This window comes from Lemur catta, chromosome 22 (genome assembly GCF_020740605.2).
Source record: "Lemur catta isolate mLemCat1 chromosome 22, mLemCat1.pri, whole genome shotgun sequence".
Classification (NCBI taxonomy): Eukaryota; Metazoa; Chordata; class Mammalia; order Primates; family Lemuridae; genus Lemur; species Lemur catta.
This window is the reverse complement of record NC_059149.1, coordinates 27,208,169-27,228,962: the sequence shown is the minus strand read 5'-3', so window position 1 is coordinate 27,228,962 and position 20,794 is coordinate 27,208,169. Positions and strand designations below refer to the sequence as shown.

Genomic DNA, 20,794 nt, shown 5'->3' with positions numbered 1-20,794 from the left:
GCATCACTCCAGGCCTTGCTGCTGCTCCCCCAGAGCCCGGGGACAGTTGCGATGGCAACGCTGGTTCCCAACACTTCTGATCTGTCCGTTTCCTCTCTCGGAGGCTCTCGGAACCTGGGTTGGACTTTCTCATCAAACGATGGGTTCACAGGTTCCTCTAACAGGACAGAAAAGGGGGAGTGAGCAGCTCCGTTTTAAAGATGAGAAAATGCGGTCCCCTCGTGCCCACGGGGACCCCGGCTGAGTCCGGGCTCTTGACCTGTTTCCTCGCCTGCGAAAGGAGAGTGTCGGCATGGGGGGGGGGGTCACAGGCGTTCCCACCCCCCCGCCTCTCTGACTTCTGCCCTGACTGGTGTCCGCATGCTGTGTCCCAAGAGGTGACTGCACGCCTTGCCGGGGGGCGTCCAGCCGTCAGGACGACCCTGCCTGGAGTCACTGGACGTGGGCCCTCGGGGAGAACGGCAGCACCCACCAGGCAGCCCATTGTCACTTTCGATTTAGCCAAATGAAGCACAGTGAAACCCAGGATGAACGTCCTAATCCCATAATTACATTAGTGGCGGCTCCAAGGAGCCAGCAGGGCCCCCGAGTTCCAGCGCCCGGTCCTCTGTTCCCCGCGCTCCGCACAGATGGCACTTATAGAACATTCCTTTTCAGGTGACTTGGCTTGGTCGTCATCCAGGCGGGCACTGGAACCTCGTGGAAGAGCCTGTAGAGTCCGCTCGGAGACTGTTTTGAGAATTCAGCAGTTAGATAAAGAACAGCAGATTTTCTAACCTGAGACGAATGAGGGAAACTGAGGCCCAGAGAGGGCAAGTGACTTACCCAAGGTTACACAGCACAAAACTAGGCCAACACACCCTCCTAGTCACAAGGGTTTCTTCTTTTCCTTTCAGTTCAGTAGATTTAGAAAACGTCAGAGTTTACCTACAAACCTAACGACAGTTCACTAAGTTGTTTTTTTTTTTTTTTTTTTAACACTTTGGTTCAGTGTCATTTAGAGATTAGGTTCATTTGTTGGCTCCTAATGTGGTTTAGTGCAAGTTCTTGGACCAAAACCAACTGCATCTGCGTGGAGTCCCCAGTCCTGGGTGTGGCTTGTTCAGAGGAGGGAGGGAGAGCCCCCTGACCCCTGGCGAGCCCTGTCCTCCCGCTGCAGTGGCACTGGGTGGCCGGGAGGGGTTGGGTCACCCTGCAAGGAGTGGGACTGGGGCTCAGAGCAGCACGTCGGGGACTCCTGGCGGGCAGACTGTCCATCTGTCCTGCGGTCCCCTCTCATTGTCCTTCCTGTTGGTGACCGTACCATTTTACAGGTGAGGCGATGGAGGCTTGAGGTGTTGATGTGACTCTTGCCATCCCAGTGCTGCTCAGTGGGGATGACAGAAAGGACCTGGACCCGTGGTCCCCACCCAGGGCTTCTGGCCCCGGGCGTGTGCTCTCTGCTCCCAGCCTGCTTCTGGAAGGAGCTTGTGCCGCTCTGCCCGGGGAGCCGGGGAGCTGCGGCCCTTCTGCGCTTGGCCCAGGCAGGGAGGTGCCCGTGCCAGGCTGGCTGCAGCAGGCACTGGGGAGCAGGGGGCCCCCACTGGGCAGGCTGTGCCAGGTGGCAGGAGGGGAAGGGGTTAGAGCTCCCTCCTCTGTGCTCTGAGCCACTCATGCTTTGAGGGACAGCGTGTTCCTTGGCTTTGTGCCCTTAGATGAGTTACCTAACACTGCTTGCCTCAGTTTCCTCATCTGTAACGTGGGGATAACAGCAGACGTGCTGCGTTCGGCGCCTGTCGGGGCACTGGTGGTGTCACCCGCTGGCCTGGAGCTCCTTCCGGGCAGGGCCCAGCCCAGCTCCGTGCCTGACACACTCCTCTCAGGTGACTGTCCTCTGAACGGTTGTGCCCTCCCGGCTGCAGGAGCCAGAGCTCAGAGTCCTGGGGAGGAGACAGGGGCCAGGGCTGGTCACGGCACTTCCAGCCCTCGCTCTGCGGCTGCTGGACCCTGCTCTCCACCCTGCACGGGGCAGAGTCAGAGACCACCTTGCGGGGACCTTCGGGTGACAAGGGAAGGGGGTTACAGGTGTCTGTGAGGCGGTCAGGGGAGAGGACAGGGCACGGGAAGAGAGAGACCAAGCACACCGGATGCCGCGTAGGGCCACGTGCCACGAACCCACCAAGTGTCAAACGTGCATCTGATGCCAGCGGCACAGCAGATGGTCCCCGACTTTTGATGATTAAATTTACAATTTTTTGATTTTATGATGATGCCAAAGCGACACACATTCAGTGGAAACCGTAACCCTGTTGTAAGTCATGAGCGGCTGCCTGATTTACAGTGAGGTTACTTCCCGATAAACCCACCCTTAAGTCAAAAAATCGGGGGTTGAACTATCAGACATTGGGGACCATATATAATTGTATTCTTTGTTATTTTTCTTACCCTCATGTGCCGTGGGGCTGGTGGGATGGGCTCCGCAAGGGATGCTTCACTTCTGTTCCCTGTGTCTGCCTGCCCGGCAACCCGGCAGGGACCTGAGCCCCTGGGGACACCGCTTCCCAGCCCCGGCCCAGGGTAGAGCTGGCCTAGGGCCCTTGGGACCTCATCCAGGGCACCGCTGCCACCGGGGTTGGAGGCAGAGCTGGTCACCACAATCGGCCCTTGTCCCCGCAGGCGGCAGAGCAGTGACAGGGTCTGTGGACTGCCCCGTAGGACTCGTGATGCGGAGGGACTCACAACTGATCATTCAGCTCTCCGTTTCACCGGCAGGGAGGCTGGGGTCGGGTGTGGAGGGTGATTTGTCCCAGGCCCTGGGGCTGCCACTGCAGACGCAGCCCTGGGCCAGGCGCTCAGCCCAGGGCTTGTCCCGCCTTCTCCGGGGTCTCCAGAAGCAAACGGAGACGCTGCCGGGAGAGCAGCGGGACATGGGGCTCACTCTGCAGAGGCCGTGGCCCTTGTGCCACCCTGCGTCTGACTCTGGGGAGCCTCCCGGGGAGCCGGGCCACCCTGGGCACCTGGCGATGTGGGCTCCAAGCTGTGGAAATGTCACTGGCCACCCAGGCTGGGGCTGTGCAAACTCCACTAAATGCCACCTTCTATTTCTGTCTTTAGCCTGTGTCCCAGGAAGGCCCCAGGCAGCAGCACGCATGCACCTGTCTGGCTTCCCAGACCAGGGCTGGGCTGGGGCTCGGCTGTGCCCCTGGCGGGGTAGGCTGGGTCCTGCCGGTGGCCGCTGAGCTGCAAAGATCTCTGGGCAGCAGAGCAGGCCCTCCGGGGTCTGCAGAGTCAGTGCAGAGCCAGGGCTGAGAGCTCACCTGGTCCTAACTGCCCATCTCACTGAGAAGGAAACACAGGGGAGGAACTTCCCCACGGCCACACTGCCAGGACAGATGGCAGCAGCCCCCGGCAGGAAGCCCTGGAGGCCAGGGTCAAGTCCATCGGTGGCTGTCCTGTGGGTTCCTAGTTTGAGACCCTGAATGATAAACACACACAGAGTTGCTGCAGTGATGTCACCAGAAGCCTGTTGGAAGGAGACTTTAGCTCTGATTTGGGTGAGGGTGAGGTGGCCTTTCCCATTGTAGGCACGGCAGCGGTGACAACCAGCAATGGGTGTGTCTTGCCTGGTTGGAAGGCGCATGTGCTGGCTGAGGGAGGGATTGGAGGCAGTCACTGCGTTCCTGCAGGGCTGGGGGCCGAGGCTGGGCTGGGGCTGAGGCTTACGGGCAAGAGAGGAGGGAGAGGGAGCACAGCACAGGCTCCTCGAGCCACTCGGGCACCATCCGGCTCTCAGGTGCCCGGCAGAGACGTGGGCTGGGCCAGAGCCTGGGGCAGGGGGAGGCTTTGGTCACCCCTGCCCTGGGAGCTCGGAATAGAGACATATGAACCTTCTAGAGTTCAAGGATTTTATTAACAGGTTGCCCAATGTGTTCATGTATTCATCAGATGAACATCGAATGCCTAATAAGTAGCAGCTCATGTACCTTGCATCAGAGATACTAATAGAAAGATAAACAAAAATCCCAAAACTTGGTCTCTGTCCTTCAGGAGCTTTTATACTAGGGAACAAAAGGCATTTCTCCAACACATGGGTTTGCCGAGCCGTGTTGATCTCTTCGTTCAAGTTTTTTGCAACATCTTGGAGACAGCAGCAGCAGCCCGGCCCGACGCTGGTGGGGAAGTGAGGCTGGGGCTTGGGGTGGGGCCCTGGGACACTCAGGGAGGTCTGGTCCCAGGCCAGGGCTCGGGCCACCCACAATCTTGCCCCGACAACCATCCGGGAAGACTACTTGGCCACACCTCCTGCAGCCGCCCCTGTTCCCTGAAGCTTAGGGTGCCTCCCTGCCATTTCCCCTGGGCCCCTGGAGAGAAATGCCATTTCACGCGTGCTCTCTCAGATGTGCGCCCCGAGCCTGCCACCATCGCTCAGCTGATGTCAGGGACGCTGGAGAGAAGGCTAAAAATAGCCCCGGTTTGATGTGCTGCGCTCGGGGGCTGAGCTGGCGGCGGCTCCTCCACCTTTCCTCTGTGCAGCTGGAGTGCGTGTGGGGGGACGTAGGGGGTTTTCCAGGGCCAGCCAGGCTGGAGAAGGTTCTGGAGCCCGTTTTCATGCTCAGAGCCTGTGAATGGGAGGCTGTGGCCCCCGTCGGGGCTGCCCTGGTGCACTATTCCCAGCTGTGCAGGCTTGGAGGGCCTCTCCAGCCACCCAGACCTTGCATTTAGGGTGGCTTTGAGGGATTCTGAAGGTGGGACTTGGCCTTGGCGATGGGTGCACTGCCCCGTGTGTGCGACAAACTGCTGGAGCTGAGAGAGCTCCTGCCAGGTCAGTGGGTCCAACCCCGTCCTCTGTGAGCTGTGAGTATTTGACAGCCCCAGTAGTTTTGTTTCTGTGTTTGATTGTCCAGGGAGGGGTCCCCGTGTCATGAGGCAGGGAGGAAAGGCCCCCTCCCCAGACCCCTCCCCGCTGAGGTACCCCTGGCAGCCACCGAGCCCCCCTCACCTCCTCCCTGGGTGTCTGCGAGGCCCAGTCACTGTGGCAGCTGGGACCAGAGCTGCATCCTCACATGGCCCCAGCCACAGCCTCCCGTTCCTACAGAGCCAATTGCCTGGTGGTCCAGGGCCAGAAGGACCCCATCAGCTGGGAACTGATGGCATGGAATAGTGCAAGGGAAGAGGCTGCCCTTCCGGCAGATTTCTGTTGGAGAGAATCAGTGAGTCTGGGGCCCCAGCCAGCTGGGGGACAGAGCAGTTTGCTGGCAATAGGCTCGCTGGCTCATTGCAATGGGGAAGCCTGTGATATCTCAAGGCATGGCCTGTTGCTCACTGTGTACAAGTTCCCTGTGTCCTGGGTACAAGTTCCCTGTGTCCTGGGTACATGACACTGCCGCTGACCAACACAGGCTCCTTGGGGGTGGGAAGCCCACGGCTGGCAAGACCCTGGGAGCCCCAAGAGGAGGGCGGGAGCTACATTGTGCGGTTTTGTACCGACTCTGTTCCCAGGACAGCCGTCTGCAGGTACCTGTGAAGAGCTAAAGTGAGGGACATCCTCTGTAGAACTCAGCCTTCCACCAGGGTTTGCCCTGCCACTCAGGGGGTCATTTGATTTATATCTAAGAACTTTATTTTTTGGAACTAATTTAAATGATATATATTTTTAAACATTTTAATTTTCAATTATTCATTAAAGTTTATAGCAATGCAATTGATTTTTATATACTGACCCTGTATGGTGAGACTTTGCTAAATTTACTAATTAGCTCCATGAGATTTTTTGTGGATTCCTTAGGATTTTCAATCTAGACAATCACATCATTTACAAATAGGAACAGGTTTACTTCTTCCTTTGCCGTGTATTTATATTTTCTGTATTTGTTTCTTTTTCCTGCCTTATTGCACCAGCCAAGATTTCTAGTATGATGCTGAAGGGGTGGGGAGAGTCAACAATCATAGCCTTGTTTCTGATCTTAAGACAAAAGCACTCAGTCTTTTATCATCAAGTATGATATTAACTGTGGGTTTTTGTGAATGTCCTTCAGCCACATCAGGTTAAGGAAGTTGCCTTCTATTTCTAGTTTTCTGAGAGTTTTTTTTTTATCCTGAATAGGCATCAAATTGTTTCATTCTTTTTTCTGTATCAATTGATGTGATGTGGTATTATTAATGTCATAGATTACATTGATTAATTACCCCAAGATAAACCCCAGTTGGCTCTGGTGCATCATTCTTTCTATATATTACTGGATTTGATGTGCTAATATTTTGCTGAGAATTTTTACATCTGTGCTTATGACAGGTATTGTCTGTAGTTGTATTTTCTTGGACCACGTTTATCTGGCTTTAGTATCAGAGTAACGCTGGCCTCATAAAATGAATGGGCAAGCATCCCTTCCTTTTCATTTTCCAGAAAAGAGTGTGTAGAGTTGGTGCTGTTTCAACTTTAAGAGTTTGATAGAATGTACTATTTTTTTATTTTTTATTTTTTTATTTCAGAGTATTATGGGGGTACAAATGCTTTGGTTACATAAATTGCCTTTGTACTGCCTGAGTCAGAGCTGGAAGCGTGCCCATCCCGCAGATAGCATGCACAGAAGTACTATTTTTTTTAAAAAGGGGTTCTCTAAGCTCAGGGCCCACCAAACCTGGACTCACCCCTGTTTAGGGCTTTGAGTGTGGGTTGTTCTCTGCAGTCAGAGGTTTCAACACGCTGTTTCTGAGAGTGTCGTAAGAAGCCACTGGGGACTGTAGGCCCATATAAGCCTCCTGCCCCTTGCAGAAATCACTTATTTTCTGCCCCAGCCAGTCCTGGGCAGAGCCATGGTGAACTCCCACGGGGCAGCATCGTTTGGGCCTGAACCACGGCTGACTGTGTGGCTTTGGGGAAGTCACTTAGCCTCTCTGAACCTCAGATAAGCTAACAGGAAATAGAAGATGATAACTGTGTCTCCCTCAAAGTGCTGATATAAAAATGAAAACACGCTCAGAGGACTAGAGAGTCCTGCTGGAGGCAGGGATGAAGAGCTTTAAACAATCCCACGGCTTACACAGTAAGGGGAGGAGATGGAACTGGGAGGACATAAGCAGAGCGGACTGAAGGCGACACAGGAGGACGGCACCACAGGGAGCGGTGACAGCTGCCATCTGTGTAGCGGCTTCTGGTCCCCGGCCTGTCCTCACAGGCATTGCCTTATTTGAGGCCCCCGTGACCCCCCGAGGGGGCGCAGTTGCATGCATTCATTTGTCCGGCATGTGCTGGGCCCCACTCTGGACTTGGCATTGTATGGATAAGGACACTAAGGCTCAGAGAGGTTAGGGGATGTCCCCCAAGGTAACACAGCCATGTGGCAGAACTGGAAGGGAGCCCGGGTATTTGGGGCAGACTGTGCTTTTCCACTGCTGTGCAAGTTGGACGGAGCTCAGAGGTGGGGGACAAACACTCCACCTCCGAGAGATGAGTGGGCAGGAGCGGAGCACACAGGCCCCGACGCCAGGCTGCTCAGCCCCTCGTGCAGCTGGGCAGAGTGAGGGACGTGCCCCCCGACCCCTGGCTTCTGTCTGCTGTCTGCACAGTGAGGCCGGTACTGCACCTACTCACGGGGCTGTCGTGGGCAGACCGGCGCCCGGCACGTGTGAGTGCCACACAGACCTTAGGCGTTAGTGTTTGTGAAGATGCCAGGCCGTCCCTTGTGCTCTGTGAAGCCACTCATGTAAAGAGGGACGAAATTATGAGATGCTGGTGGGAGCCTGCAGACCCTCCTGTGCGGGTGGACACCCAGCCTCAGAGGTGACTTGCTCAAGGTCATGCAGTCGTGCAGACCACAGGCCAGACCCAGCTCTCTGGGAGAGCACACACGGCCTCGGGCATTGCGTGACCCTGTGCTCCCGAGGGAAGGCTGGCGTGACAGCAGGTGACACAAACAGTGGAAGCAAAGCCAGGAGGAGAGGGATGGGTGTCTCCTCTCCGGAGCTGCCTTCCTGGGGGAGGTGAGCTTCCCAGAACCTGCCGGGGGCGGGGAGAAGGGGTGGGCTTTGGAGGAGCAGCAGCCGGTCCCGTGTCTGCCGCTTTCCTCTCCAAACTGGCACCTCTGGGCCTGCACCCCCATTGTCGCAGGAGGGGCAGGCCTGCAGGCATGAGATCACGCGAGCAGCCTCCGGCGATGCTTGGGGTCTGGCGCCACCGTGCGGCCACGGGCTGAGGCTGTCTCTGCGGAAGGGACCAGAGGCCCAGCAGCGAGGGGCAGCTGGCAGGGTGGCCTCCGAGTCACCCAGACTAACTCTGGGTTTTACACGCAGGAAACTCAGATCCTCCGGGGCGGAGGGGGGTGTCCCGGCACAGGGGTTAGAGGGCAGGTGGCGGAAGCCAGGGGAAATTGGGAGGAGGAGGACGAACCCCAGAGCCTGGGGACAGCAGCAGCAGTGTGTTCATGATGCCTGGAGCCTCCTGCAGCGGGGCAGGGCTTTGCGGGAGTTGTAGGCAGCAAACGAGGTCAGGGCACGGCCCGGTCCTGGCCCCACAGGCTCTGAGTGGCTGAGGCCGGGGACGCTCTAGCATCAGGGTCCTCACCTATGAAGCCCGGACCTCATTATGTTCCAAACCAGTACTTGTCACTCGTCTGCTGGGGCCTCAAGGACTTAAGGCTGGAAGGGGAGGTGCAGGAGGCAGAAGGGGGCGGGAATCCTGAGCTGCACCCTGACTTGGCTCCTGCCCTGGTGGGGACACTGCCTGCACTGGTGACCCTGAGGCCTGCTATCCAGACTCAGGTCTGATGCAACCTGGTGCACGCCAGGCCCCGGCAGCTGTTTGCCAATCGGCTCAGGGAGGAGAGGCCCTGGCTTTGCCCACTCCCACCCTGGGATGCTCCCACGGAGGAGATGTGAGGCTGGCTTCAATCTAGCTGAGTCAGGGTGTTCTGGGCTCACTGTCTTCCTTTGGCTTGGCCTTTGTGGGCAGAGGGGCTCGTGGCTTGGGGAAGATGGAGGGTAGACGGGTAGAATCCTGGCAGGGCAGACCTAGGTGAACCTGAGCGTTGGTATTACCAGCCTGGGACCCAGATGGATAGGCTGAGTTCTGCCCATATAATCATTTCTCAGGCAGCTGGGCCACTTGTGAGGCTAGAAAAGGCAGAGCTTGTGGTCTGAGTGTACCCCTGAGAGTATAGCTTTGTGGTCTGGTTCCTGGTATGAGTCTATGGCCTGTGGTACTGTGAGCTGCAGGTGCCATATGTGGGGAGAGCTGAGTTTTGGGTCACAGGGGCCAACTCTGATCCGCCAGGTGCATGGCTGTTCTGGACGCCTCAGCCAGCGCACCCTTGTCCCCTGATGCTCTGCCTGCCCCAGCTGCCATCACACCAGACCAATGGGCCTGTCACCCACCCTCCATTCAGGGTCTGACCACCCCCAGCCTCGCTCAAACTACTGATGATGATGTCTGCTTACGGGGCCCCTCACCCGCGGTTACTGTTGCCACCATCTCTCCCAGGAGGCCCTTCCCTTCCGGCCCCAAATTTGACACTACTCCACTCACCTTCCTCCCAGCTTCCTCCCTCTTGTCTCTTTCTCCTCCCCTCCTGTCTATCTCTGTGTGTCTCTCTGTCTCTGTCTTTGTCTCTCTTAGTCTATCTCCCTCCTCTCTCTCTATCTCTCCCTCTCTCTCTGTCTCTCCCTCTCTACTGACCCTGTATCTTTACGGATCAGGTACAACAGCCTCCCTCCCTTTCCTGAGCCTGGTCCCTGGTTCCTTGACCTTGTGAATTCACAGACAGGGGCCCAGAGCCAGGCCACAACTTGTGGGAAGTGACAGAACCTGGAACAGAACCAGAATTTGGTGCTTTGCTTTACCTCAAGCCTCAGTTTCTCTACGTGTTCAATGATTGATAACCAGACCTGTCCCAGGGGCATGCCGTTGACCCCACGAGATGGCACACCTGGCAGTACCTGGCCCGGGGCCCGGCACACCTGAACCTTCCCCCACGTCCCTCCCTGACGGAGCCTCTGGGAACTTCAGAGTGCAGGTGGGGGGTGCCACACAGGCGGCTCTTGGCTTTAGGGGGACAGCAGGGGACCTCCGGCAGCCCTCACCGCCGCCCGCGCTGTCTGAGCTCTGTCCCGTCTCTCTCGGCAGGTATATCCGCACCATGTACCTGGGGATTCAGAGCCAGCGGCGGAAGGAACACCAGCGACGCTTCTACTGGGCTATGATGTACGAATATGCAGACGTCAACATGCTGCGCCTCCTGGAGACCTTCCTGGAGAGCGCCCCCCAACTGGTGCTACAGCTCTGCATAATGATCCAGAAGAACAGCGCCGAGACGCTGCCCTGTGAGTGCCCGCACCCGCCGCCGCACCCCCAGGCCCCGCCCTCCACCTGGGACCTCTGTGGCTGCCTCCCGGTGCCTGGCACGGGCCGTGGGCGCCGCCGTCCCGACCCTGAGTCCTCGGGTCGCCCAGCCCCTACGGTGCCGCCACGGCCCACCCCGCACACAAGAGTGGCACGGACGTTTCCCCGGGCACCCGTGTGCGACCCTTGGCTCATGTGAGCGGAGCAGAGCGAGGGCCCTGGGTCCCCCAGCCAGGCACATCTATAGGACGGGGAGCCAAGGCCTGGAGATAGCGGGTGACAAGTTGGAATCGCTTAGGCAGGCACAGTGGCTTTAGGCATTAAACCGCGGTGCTCTGGCTTCAAAGCAAGCTCGTGTAGAGGCTCAGGCAGAAGCCCCGTCTGCAAAGCTGGTGGAAGCAGCCGTGCTGGCGCTCCAGCAGGGAGGGAAGGGCTGGACACGGCGACATGTGGGGAGACATTTGGGGGGATGTTATGGGAAGAAGACTCGTCGCATGGGGTGAGGGAGCCACAGGGAGCGGTTGTCCACTCAACAGGTGAGGGACATTCCATGCGGCAGTGAACAGACTGCCTGGGGAGGTAGTGAGTCTCTCGTCGCTAGGGACATTCAAGCAGAGAAGTTGCTGAAGGGACTCAGCCCAGAGGTTCCCGACTGCAGAGGGCGTGGTGAGCGCGTGCGATCAGGGTAGCAAGGCGGCTGGGGCCGGGGGTCTGCCGTCCGTGCCCAGTTCTTCCTGGCCGTGGGGACTCCTGGTCTCCTGGGTTGCCACCTCCAGTCCCCAGCAGCCGTCAGTGCCACCGTGCTCACGGGCACCCGCATGGGCTCTCCACTGGGACCCCATGGCCAACGAGTCTGCAGGCGCAGCCCAGCTCTGGCTTTTTTTGTCTCCTTCCTTTTCCCAAGCTGGCTGGCCCTCTGCAAGCTGCAGTCCCCTCGGGCACTTATGCGAAAATGAAGTTTAATCTTAGAAATCCAGTCGGAGAGGCCTGAGCTGTTCAGGCTGGTGTGCTCCACGGTGGTACCCGAGCCCGCAGACCTGGCTCTGCACCCGGCGGCTGCCAGCAGGCTCACCCGTCCCGTGGGAACTCGGCTATCTGGTGAAGCCTCCTGTCCCATCTGCTGAGCGAGGACAGCCCTCTCTGGAAGCACCCCAGCAGGAAAGGGGCCTCGGGGCTTCCCTGTCTGTCCCAGAGCGGGGGTGGCCACAGACCTGCTGCTCCTACCCAAGGGCAAGGAGAGGGGCTGCGGGCCCTTGGACTAAATGCAGGGGAAGGGGGTCCTGTGACCCGCCCTGAGCTGAGGCCCGGAGCCTCAGTCCCACCGCTGGACAGGCCTTCAGGAAGCGCGAGCTGTACCCGGGAGGCAGCCGCTGTGCTGTCACGGAAGCAGGAGAGACCTGGGGACCTTAGGCAGGCGCTGGCAGTGGGGTGGCGCTGGCTGGCATCCACTCTCGGGCATCTGCAGTCCTCACTGTCAGGAAGAGGCCCCAGGCGGCCCAGGGGCGGGGGGCGGGGGGAGGTCCAGCTGCTTGGAGCCACAGCCCCCACGATTGCTTCCGCAGCAAGACCAGCGTCCCAGGGATGTCTGTGAAACCGCGTCCTTGCACCACAAATCCAGCCTGGAAGGAGCCCTCGTGGAAGTGAGACCCCTCCACCCACGCAGCAGCCCCTGGTGCGAGGATGAGGAGCCCAGTGACCGGGCAGTGTCGGGTGCCAAGAGCTGCCCCCTGCCCAGTGAAGCCCCTGCACCCCGCCTGCCCTCGGACCCCCAGGGCTGCTGCTCCCCAGCCCGGGGCAACGATGCTCTCGTGGGCAGATTTGCAGGCTCTGCAGAGGGGCACCTTTCTCTCCCATCTGAGGGCTTATTTTTCTCAAAACCACCCCTGGGGAAGGGAGCTGGCACGGACAAGGGGTCACACTGCGTGCCCAGAGGTCGGGTGAGCATCCCCCCAAGTTTGGAGCACAGAGTAGGTGTTTCCTGAAACAGGGTTTGTGGTTAAATACACTTGGGAACTGCTGGGCTAAACAAAGGTCAGTGACAATCTTTGCCGTCGGGTTGTGGATCCCCAAGCCGAGGAAGAGGCCTGCAGCGTTATCGGGGTTTACGGGAGTGAAGGGCGCTGGTCATCTCTGAGCACTGGCTGCCTTGCGGGGCCTGGCCTCTTCCTCTCACTTCTGCAAGTGCCTCCTCGTCACCAGAACATTGTGCTATGCGAGCGGAGGCCTGCCTCCTCTTTTCCCGTGAACCGCTGCAGGAAATGTACAAGCTTTAAAGAAAATCAGTTTACCCGTCAGAAACCGGAAGGGGAGAGAGAAAGTTAGTGGACTTGGAAGGGACCTGTCGGTAGCACGGCCTCTCAGCCACACGCATGCTTGGAGGGTGGCAGCAAGGAAGCTGGGCACGACGCACACCCTGGTGCCTGGCAGTGGTCTGACTGTGGCCGGTCCCTGAGCCTTCCTGTTCCTCGGTTTTCTCATTTCTAGAATGGGGATGACATCAGTGGCCACCATGGAGTGCAGTGATGAGCATGAAACAACAGGACAGATGTCACGTGCCTTGTACGGGGTCCGGTGTTGGTGGTGGTGCGTTTATTGGAGACACTCTTTCTGAACCGGACTCCAGGCTCTGCTAGTGAGAGCGTGGCTAGCCGACCTTGCTTGCGTGGGCTTTGTGATGACTTCTGTCCGCTTCGTACCGTCAGTGCTAGGACCTGGTCCTAAGATCACTGATACCATCACTGTCGCGTTAATAGCGAGCTGTCCAGCGATTTGCCCAGCGCCATCTCCCCACCCGCTAGTCCTCACCAATCGCTCGGTTAACAGAACGACGTTTAGCTTGCAAGATGGATGGGTCCCCAGCATCCCCACAGATACAGACTTAAGCAAAATAATAATAACATATCATACAATTACTATGCCAGAGTCCTTTGGACATTTCAGCGGGCTCTTCCTTACGGCTGATGTCTTCAAAGTTTAAATAAAGATAAAAATATAGACATAAAGGGAGCACATAATGCTGACATGTCACATTTACGCCGTGCGAGTCTTGTGTCTGCTCAGGCTTTGCTGGTGTTCTGGGCTGTGACGGGGTTTGGAAAATAGTCTGGTGTCGTAGGAAGAGTCACAGGGCTGTGTGCAAATCCCAGCGCCACCCTGTGTCCACTTTATGACATGGGGCGAGTTCATTTCCTAACCGGATTTTCTCATCTGTAAAGTGGGCGTAATAACTGCTTTTTTGGGTTGTTGTGAAGGTCCGGTGAGCTACACACACACCTTCACAGCCATGCCTAGCTTATTGTGGGTACTTAGTACCGCCTGCTATCCAGCAAAGATGCGTTAAGCCAGCACCACGCTGTGTGCTGAGGAACAGGGAACACAACAGGCGTGGTCCACACCCTCACGAATCTTCATTCTCTCAGGGTAGACGGCACAAAGACAGTCAGATGACGTGTAATAAATGCTTTGCAGCAGACACACACAGTGCTGGGACCAAGAATAACTGAGGTGGGGGCAGAGGGTGCCAACTCTAGGCGGGGGCTCAGAGAAAGACTTTCTAGAGAGCTGCCGTTCAGGCTGAGCGTAAGTGCTGCAGCCTTCTAGGCAATGGGAGCAGCATGTACAAAGGCCCTGAGGTAGGAAGGGCCCGGGTTCTTCCAGAAAGTGAAAGGACCCAGCATGGCTGGAGCTTGGAGGAGGGGAGAGAGGGGAGGGAGAGGAGGGGGAGGAAGGCAGGGGCCCAATTGGGAAGGGCCCGATAGACCCCGAATGCTTGGGCTTGTCCCAAGTGCAGCCAGAAGGGCTACGCAGGAAAACTGCAGGCTCAGACTTGCTGTGCAGGGAGGAGAGCGAGGGCTGAGCCAGGAGCACCCGGCAGAGGCTGCCATGGCGGGCCGGACGCAGGGCTCCAGGTTGGGAGTGTCGGCAAAGGACGCATTGCATGGATTTGAGGTCTGTTCTGAGCGTGAACCAACACGACTCGGCAGGAGGGCTGTGGCCCTGCGGGAAGGGAGGGTGGTCGCTCGCTGGGTGTGCTGGAATGGAGGGAGGTCTGTGGGAGAATGGGTCCGGCGGGTGGATCAAGATTTGGCTTCATCGCCTTTCCTTACTTCTGGGGTTTTCCGATGGTTCCGCGTGAATATCGGCAGGGGTAGGGGTGGGGAGCTTGCTCCACCACGCGGTGCCTGCCTCAGCCTGTTCGGTTAAGCCCTCGGTGAGAAGTCGTCCCGCTCACGGGGCTCTGACAACCGCTTTCCGCCATTGTCAAACCCCACCCACCCTGGGCCAGACATGCCGGGGATGTGTGTGCAAAGACAGCCACCCTTCAGGAGTGTACGATCTGCTGCTATAACAGGTGTTTGCACAGGTTCTCTGGGAGCACAGAGGAGGGAGTAATTAACTGTTTCTGGGGCATCACAGAGGAGGTAACATTTGATCTGGGTTTTGATGGATGAGTAGGAGCTTTCCCAAAGGAGACATCTGGGGGGCTCTTCTGGGAAGTGGAATTGCAAGTGCCAAGTGCCAAGGGGCAGAGGCCTGGGGTGTGTGGCAGGGAGTGTGGGCCACGGTGGTGGCGATGATGATGATGATGATGATGATGCTGGGGAGCTCAGCTGTGCCTACTATGTGCCTACTATGTGCCTAGCACAGTTCTAGGAACTGGGAACAGAGACAACAAGAAACAAAACAGACAGAAAACTCTGTTTTCGTGGAACTTCTGTTTCGTGTAGAGAGAAACAGGCAATAAGCAGATTTTGTTTTACCTAGTTATTAGAAAGCGAAACACACTGAGGAAACAACAAAGCCAGGAAGAGCTCGGAAGGGAAGCAGAGCAGCAAGGAGAACGGGGAGGGCTCCCTGGGGTGAGCCTGGGGCCCAGGTACAGGAGGGGAGGGGCAGAGATCTGGGGGAATGGGTCCCAGGAAGGAGGTAGCTGTTTAGTGGAGGGGAGGTATCATTGTTATTGAAAACTTACTAGAAATTAGCAGATGGCATGGTAAGAATGATTCAGAGCCAGGCATGGTGGCTCACACCTGCTGTCCCAGCTACTGAGGAGGCTGAGGCAGGAGGATCCCTTGAGCCCAGGAGTTTGAGGTTGCAGTGAGCTAGGCTGACGCCATAGCACTCTAGCCTGGGTGACAGAGTGAGACTCTTTCTCAAAAAAAAAAAAAAAAGTTTTAACAACCTACTTTTAGCAGAATGGGGTTGAGCTCTAGTTTGCAGCATTTGCCAATTTCTGTGGTGTCAATATTCCCCCTCCATGCTGATTTCAAACCTGCAACCCGACATCAGCCAGCCCCCAAAATTCCTGAACATCGAACAGTTGGCTCCGGCACACGCTGATCTTGCCTCTGGGGAGGGAACCAGCCCCAGGCGTCAGGCTTAGCTCTCTCCCTTACCAACCGTGTGACCTTGAGCACGTTACCCTGCCTCTCAGAGCCTGGCTCGTAGAAGGCATCGTGATGTTTGTTTTCCTCCCTCCCGGTTGCCATGTAGGACACTGCCTTTGCAATATCAGTCCCTCGCTGTGTCTTGTGGGTGGAGGCGAGGACAGGAGACAGTTGGTTATGCTTAGAGAGGCGGTGGACGAAGCTGCCTTAGCTTTTTCTGGGAACATTTCCAAGAAGAGCCTGGACTTTTAAAAACATGTAGGAAGATAGGGGGAAGTTTGACAGATGGAAAGGGAAGAATTGCCGTCTAAAAGGAGCTCAATGTGGGGAAAATACAAAATAGGAATTTGAAGAACAGATGGTGGAGTTCCCCCAAATGTTGGCTTCACCGAGGGGGCGGAGGGAGGCAGATGTTGTCCTTGGCACACAGGGAGGCAAGTGGCCGGCAGAGCCTGAGTCTTGTTTCTGTGCATCCGCAGCGGCCCAGCCCTTGGGGTAGCGTGCCGTGGGGATTAGGTGAGTTGCAGTGTCAGTGCACGGCCGTGACCACACCCAGGTGTCCTAACTGCAGGTTCAGTTTCCTCATCTGTAAAATGGGGTCACTGCGCTCTGTGGCAGGGCAGGGAATTTGGTGAGGAGAGCGTTGCCAATGGGATGGCGTGTAGGCCCCCAGTTCCATTTCATTCGGAAATTTTAGGAGAAAGGACCAAGAAAAGAGGCTCTAGATGGACAGAGAATGGCGCTAACTTGCGAGGAGTCAGGGGCAGATGCTGGGAGAACCCTGGTTGGGAGGAGATTGTACGATGCACTCAGCCAATGACTGGTTGCTCACCGGTGGATCTGGGCAGACTCCAGTAACTATCGATCATGTTTTATTTGGTCTGGTTACAAATGTCAAGTAGGCAGCGTTAGAAATAAAATTGCTCTACGGCAATTCAAGCATCACTTGGAACTAGGCACCTTCAAACTCTCTGGACATTTGCCTGCCGGGGGAGAAATGCAGGGGAGAGTGCAGAGGCCTCAGAAGCCTCCCCAAACCAGCGAGCAGAGAGGTCCCCGAAGCGTGAGCTCCACTGCTGTGCGATTTGGCGGGAAGCCAGAGAAGGTCAGGGCCACGCGAATCGAGGCCTCAGAGAACGTGCAGCAGAGGCTGGCTGGAGAAAGGAACAGGGGTTGTAGAGAGGCTACGGGAGACCAGAGTAAATGAAAAATGTGGCTGGTGAAATGGGTGGGATATCCCAGCATCCTTGGTCATGGGGGGCCTTAGGTGGCAGATGGAGGAGAAACTAAATGGAAGAAGGTTCAGGAACGGGCTCCTTGGGACCTGGGGTGGGTTGAGGAAAAGGCAGGAGATGAGTCCAGTGCCTTCTTAGGGGGACAGTGGAACTCGGGCAGTGAGTAAGCCGTTGGTCTTCGCATTGGTGATCCCTTCTAGGGCTCCTCTGAGAGCACAGGCTGCTGGTGACAGGGACACCAATGCTGGCCGCTTATCCACGTGCCACAGGAGCACGTCAGCGTGTGATTCCGTAAGACGGGACACGCACGGGCCTGCCCATGGCAGATGTGGCCCCCACTGCCAGCCCCCGGCAGAGCACCCCACCCTCGGCATCACCCTTGAGCTCTGGGAATCCCAAATGGGGTGGCGGAAGCGAGAGCTAGCTCTCCAGAGCCCCCAGTGTAGGGAGCAGCGGCCCTCTCCGAGTGCGGTTCCTGACTCTGTGTTTCTTTCTCCCTCCTCCTTTAGATCACGTGTTGGGCGTCTCCTCAGCCGGCAGCCCCGCTGTGCCCCGCGGTCGATGCCCAAGGTTTTGACTGTGTGGGTTTGTGTCTCTCGGCAGGTGTCTCCTCTGTGACCTCCCTGATGTCCCTGGCTTGGGTGCTAGCCTCCTATCACAAGCTGCTGCGGGACTCCAGGGACGACAAGAAGAGCATGAGCTACAGAGGGGCCCTCCTCCACCTCTTCTGGCGCCTCTTCACCATCTCATCCCGAGTGATCTCTTTTGCCCTCTTTGCTTCCATCTTCCAGCTCTACTTTGGGATCTTCGTGGTGGTCCACTGGTGCGCCATGGCCTTCTGGATCATCCATGGTGGGACCGACTTCTGCATGTCCAAGTGGGAGGAGATCCTCTTCAACATGGTGGTAGGGATTGTGTACATCTTCTGCTGGTTTAACGTCAAGGAAGGGCGGACTCGATATCGAATGTTTGCGTATTACACGATAGTCTTGACTGAGAATGCTGCCTTGACGCTCCTTTGGTATTTTTACAGAAACCCGGAGACCACTGACTCCTACGCGGTGCCAGCACTGTGTTGTGTCTTTATTAGCTTTGTGGCTGGGATCGCAGTGATGCTGTTATACTACGGCGTGCTGCATCCCATGGGGCCACGAGTTAAGATCTTGGCCAGCTCCTGTTGTGCCGAGCTGCTCTGGGGCATCCCTTTGCCCCCCGATGTTGAGCCCATGGCGCCTCAGACCCCTGGGTACCGGGGGACCCAGGTCACGCCCACCAGAGCTGTAACGGAACAACAGGAGGATCTCACGGCTGACACTTGCTTGCCCGTGTTCCAAGTGAGACCCATGGGGCCCCCTACCCCGACGGGGCGTCCTTACCCAGAAGGGCCCCTCATTAAGATTGACATGCCAAGAAAGAGATACCCAGCTTGGGATGCTCATTTTGTAGACAGGAGGCTGAGAAGGACTATTAACATTCTGCAGTATGTCACCCCGACCGCAGTAGGCATTCGATATCGAGACGGACCGCTCCTCTATGAGTTGCTGCAGTATGAGTCTTCTCTCTAAGAGCATCTTGACCCAAGTTGAGAAGGGGACCTTAAGTTTGGTTTGCGGTAAACACCGCTTGCAAGAAATATAACCCTCCCTTCCCCCAATACACAGAACCACCACCACCACCACCAACAACAACACCGCCACACCACCACCACCACCACTCCAAAAACAAAAAAATTAATAAGTCACAACCCCTTCAGATAAGCTTTCTTTCCAGTCGCTGTATGTATACAAAGATATTCTCTATGTTTTGTAAGTAAAAACAAAAAGAAAACCTTTCTTTTGTTTTCTACACATAAGAAACAGTATTGAAAAAAAAAAATCCCACACTATGGTTTATAGGGTGGAGAGGGAGGAGCTGTCTCCACTCCAAAAGAAAAAAAATTTTATACCTTACACCAAGTGTAGATCATTTATGGGATTGGTGCTGATTGAAAGAACAAAACAAAACAAAACAAACACAAACAAACAAACAAACAAACAAAAACCTTCAACTGCCTTACGCCCTTAGGTGCTGAGTTTCATTAAGTACTGTCACGTTTTTCTCACACAAAACTCTCCGGTGACTTTTGCACCAGGAGAGGGAAAAATCAAGAATCAAATGAAACAAATCTAGAAACCTAGAAACGAAACAAAAACCAACCAACGAATACAACAGAAAGCAATTATTCTTCCTATCTGATTATTTGTATTGAAGAAAACAAATTTACCCAAAGCAAAGGCATAGAAACCTTCCCTCCTCAGTGTCCCTCCCTCCTCTCCTGCCCCTCCTCCCAGAGCCTTCTAGGAGCTCAAGGGCTATTTGAAACTCAAATGGCTGTAAAAGCTGCTTGAAGGTGACTATGTGCCATTTTAGCATTCACCTAGCAAGAACCACATCTGTCCCCCGGTGAAAAGCAAAATAGAACAAAACAAAAAAACCACTCCAATAATTCGGTAAGGACGGGACATTCTAAAGGAAATCAAAGGAGATTTCCATATATGTAATCAAACAGAATCAGTAATAATAAAACTCAGCATAGTAGCAAAAAGAACGACATCAATTTAAAGGCACAATACTTAATCAGTGACTGGCAACAATGATTTGTTCCATCATTTTAAGGCTGGGAACGGTATACATCTATCACACATGATATTGTATAAGGCCTCTTCTGTTTCCATTTGGTGGGAAGCCTTAAATTGATCTGGAAAGAATTCTTCATTTTTCATTTGTGCTTTTTTAAAAAAAAAATAACACAAAGAGGAAAACTAGAATATATATATATATGCACATATATACATATATATATATATATATAAAAAGTCAAATTGTAATAACTGACCCATTTCAAAGACTGTTTGGTGCTTTTGTCTTTCACCATTGTGGTTGGCTGAAAAACAATCAGCTCACTTGGTGCATCTGGGTTGAATGGGAACTTTTGTATGTGTCGTATGTGTGTGTTTGTGTGTGTGTGTATGTGTGTGTGTGCCCATAGCACACGTATATATGTGTGTGTCCCTGCTGCACGGTCTTGCCAGAAATACATAAAACCGATACGAGAAGGACTCTGGTTACAGCTTGGTTGAGTGGAGTCTGGAGGGGTGGGGGCCGGGGAGGGGGAGGTTGGGAGGCATCGGCCCGTGAGCCCGAGTGTGTAGTGACACTCACACCAGCAGCAGATCCTGGGGTCTTAGAGGCCGTGTTGTTTGGGTGAGGATTTGATTCAACTCTTTATTTTCTCATTGTACCAAGTTGAATTTCTGGAGGTGTTGCAAGTATGTTTAACCATTTTTAAAGTTTTTATTTCTCAAAGCATTGCTCCTTTAAAGAATATTTCTGTTCTAGAGCATCGTGTCAATCCCATTGTATCTCTCTACTTGGGCACAAAAAAAAAAAAAAAAGGAAAAGAAAAAAAATCACAAAAAACATATATATATAAGTATATATATATATACACACACACACACAATATTTTTAAGTAAATACTGTTAGTCTTTGTTGTGTGTAGTTGCGATTTTTTAAAAAATTCCAAATATAACTATTTAGGGTGCAAGACCTCACATCAGACTATTCTTAAGTTCGAAAACTGAAGAATTTTTTTTATGTTCGTGGGGTTTCTTTTTAAAAAATTACTATACAAAGAGGTCCCTCCACCCCCTTCATTGTTTATCTAGATCTTTTTTTTTTTATTATTATTTTTTAAAGAATAACTTTCAAATAATCAGTTGTCAAGCCGAATGCTCCTCTCTTTGGATCTCCTTGATTTCATGTGTCATTCCTAAACTTTGCAGTGCCATCCTCTCCCCGTCCCTAACTCGGGGGTCCCC

At 55.0% G+C, this 20,794-nt stretch overlaps 1 protein-coding gene across 1 annotated transcript in view; it reads left to right on the top strand.

The window, feature by feature from the left end:
• XKR6 (XK related 6) overlaps nucleotides 1-20,368 on the top strand; it is a 161,215-nt gene extending 140,847 nt beyond the window's left edge. The window contains exons 2-3 of the mRNA XM_045535594.1: nucleotides 10,097-10,293; nucleotides 17,538-20,368. Coding sequence (XP_045391550.1) covers nucleotides 10,097-10,293; nucleotides 17,538-18,499 — 1,159 coding nt within the window. The 3' untranslated portion in view covers nucleotides 18,500-20,368. The remainder of the gene's footprint in view (nucleotides 1-10,096; nucleotides 10,294-17,537) is intronic.
• Nucleotides 20,369-20,794: the final 426 nt, after the last annotated feature.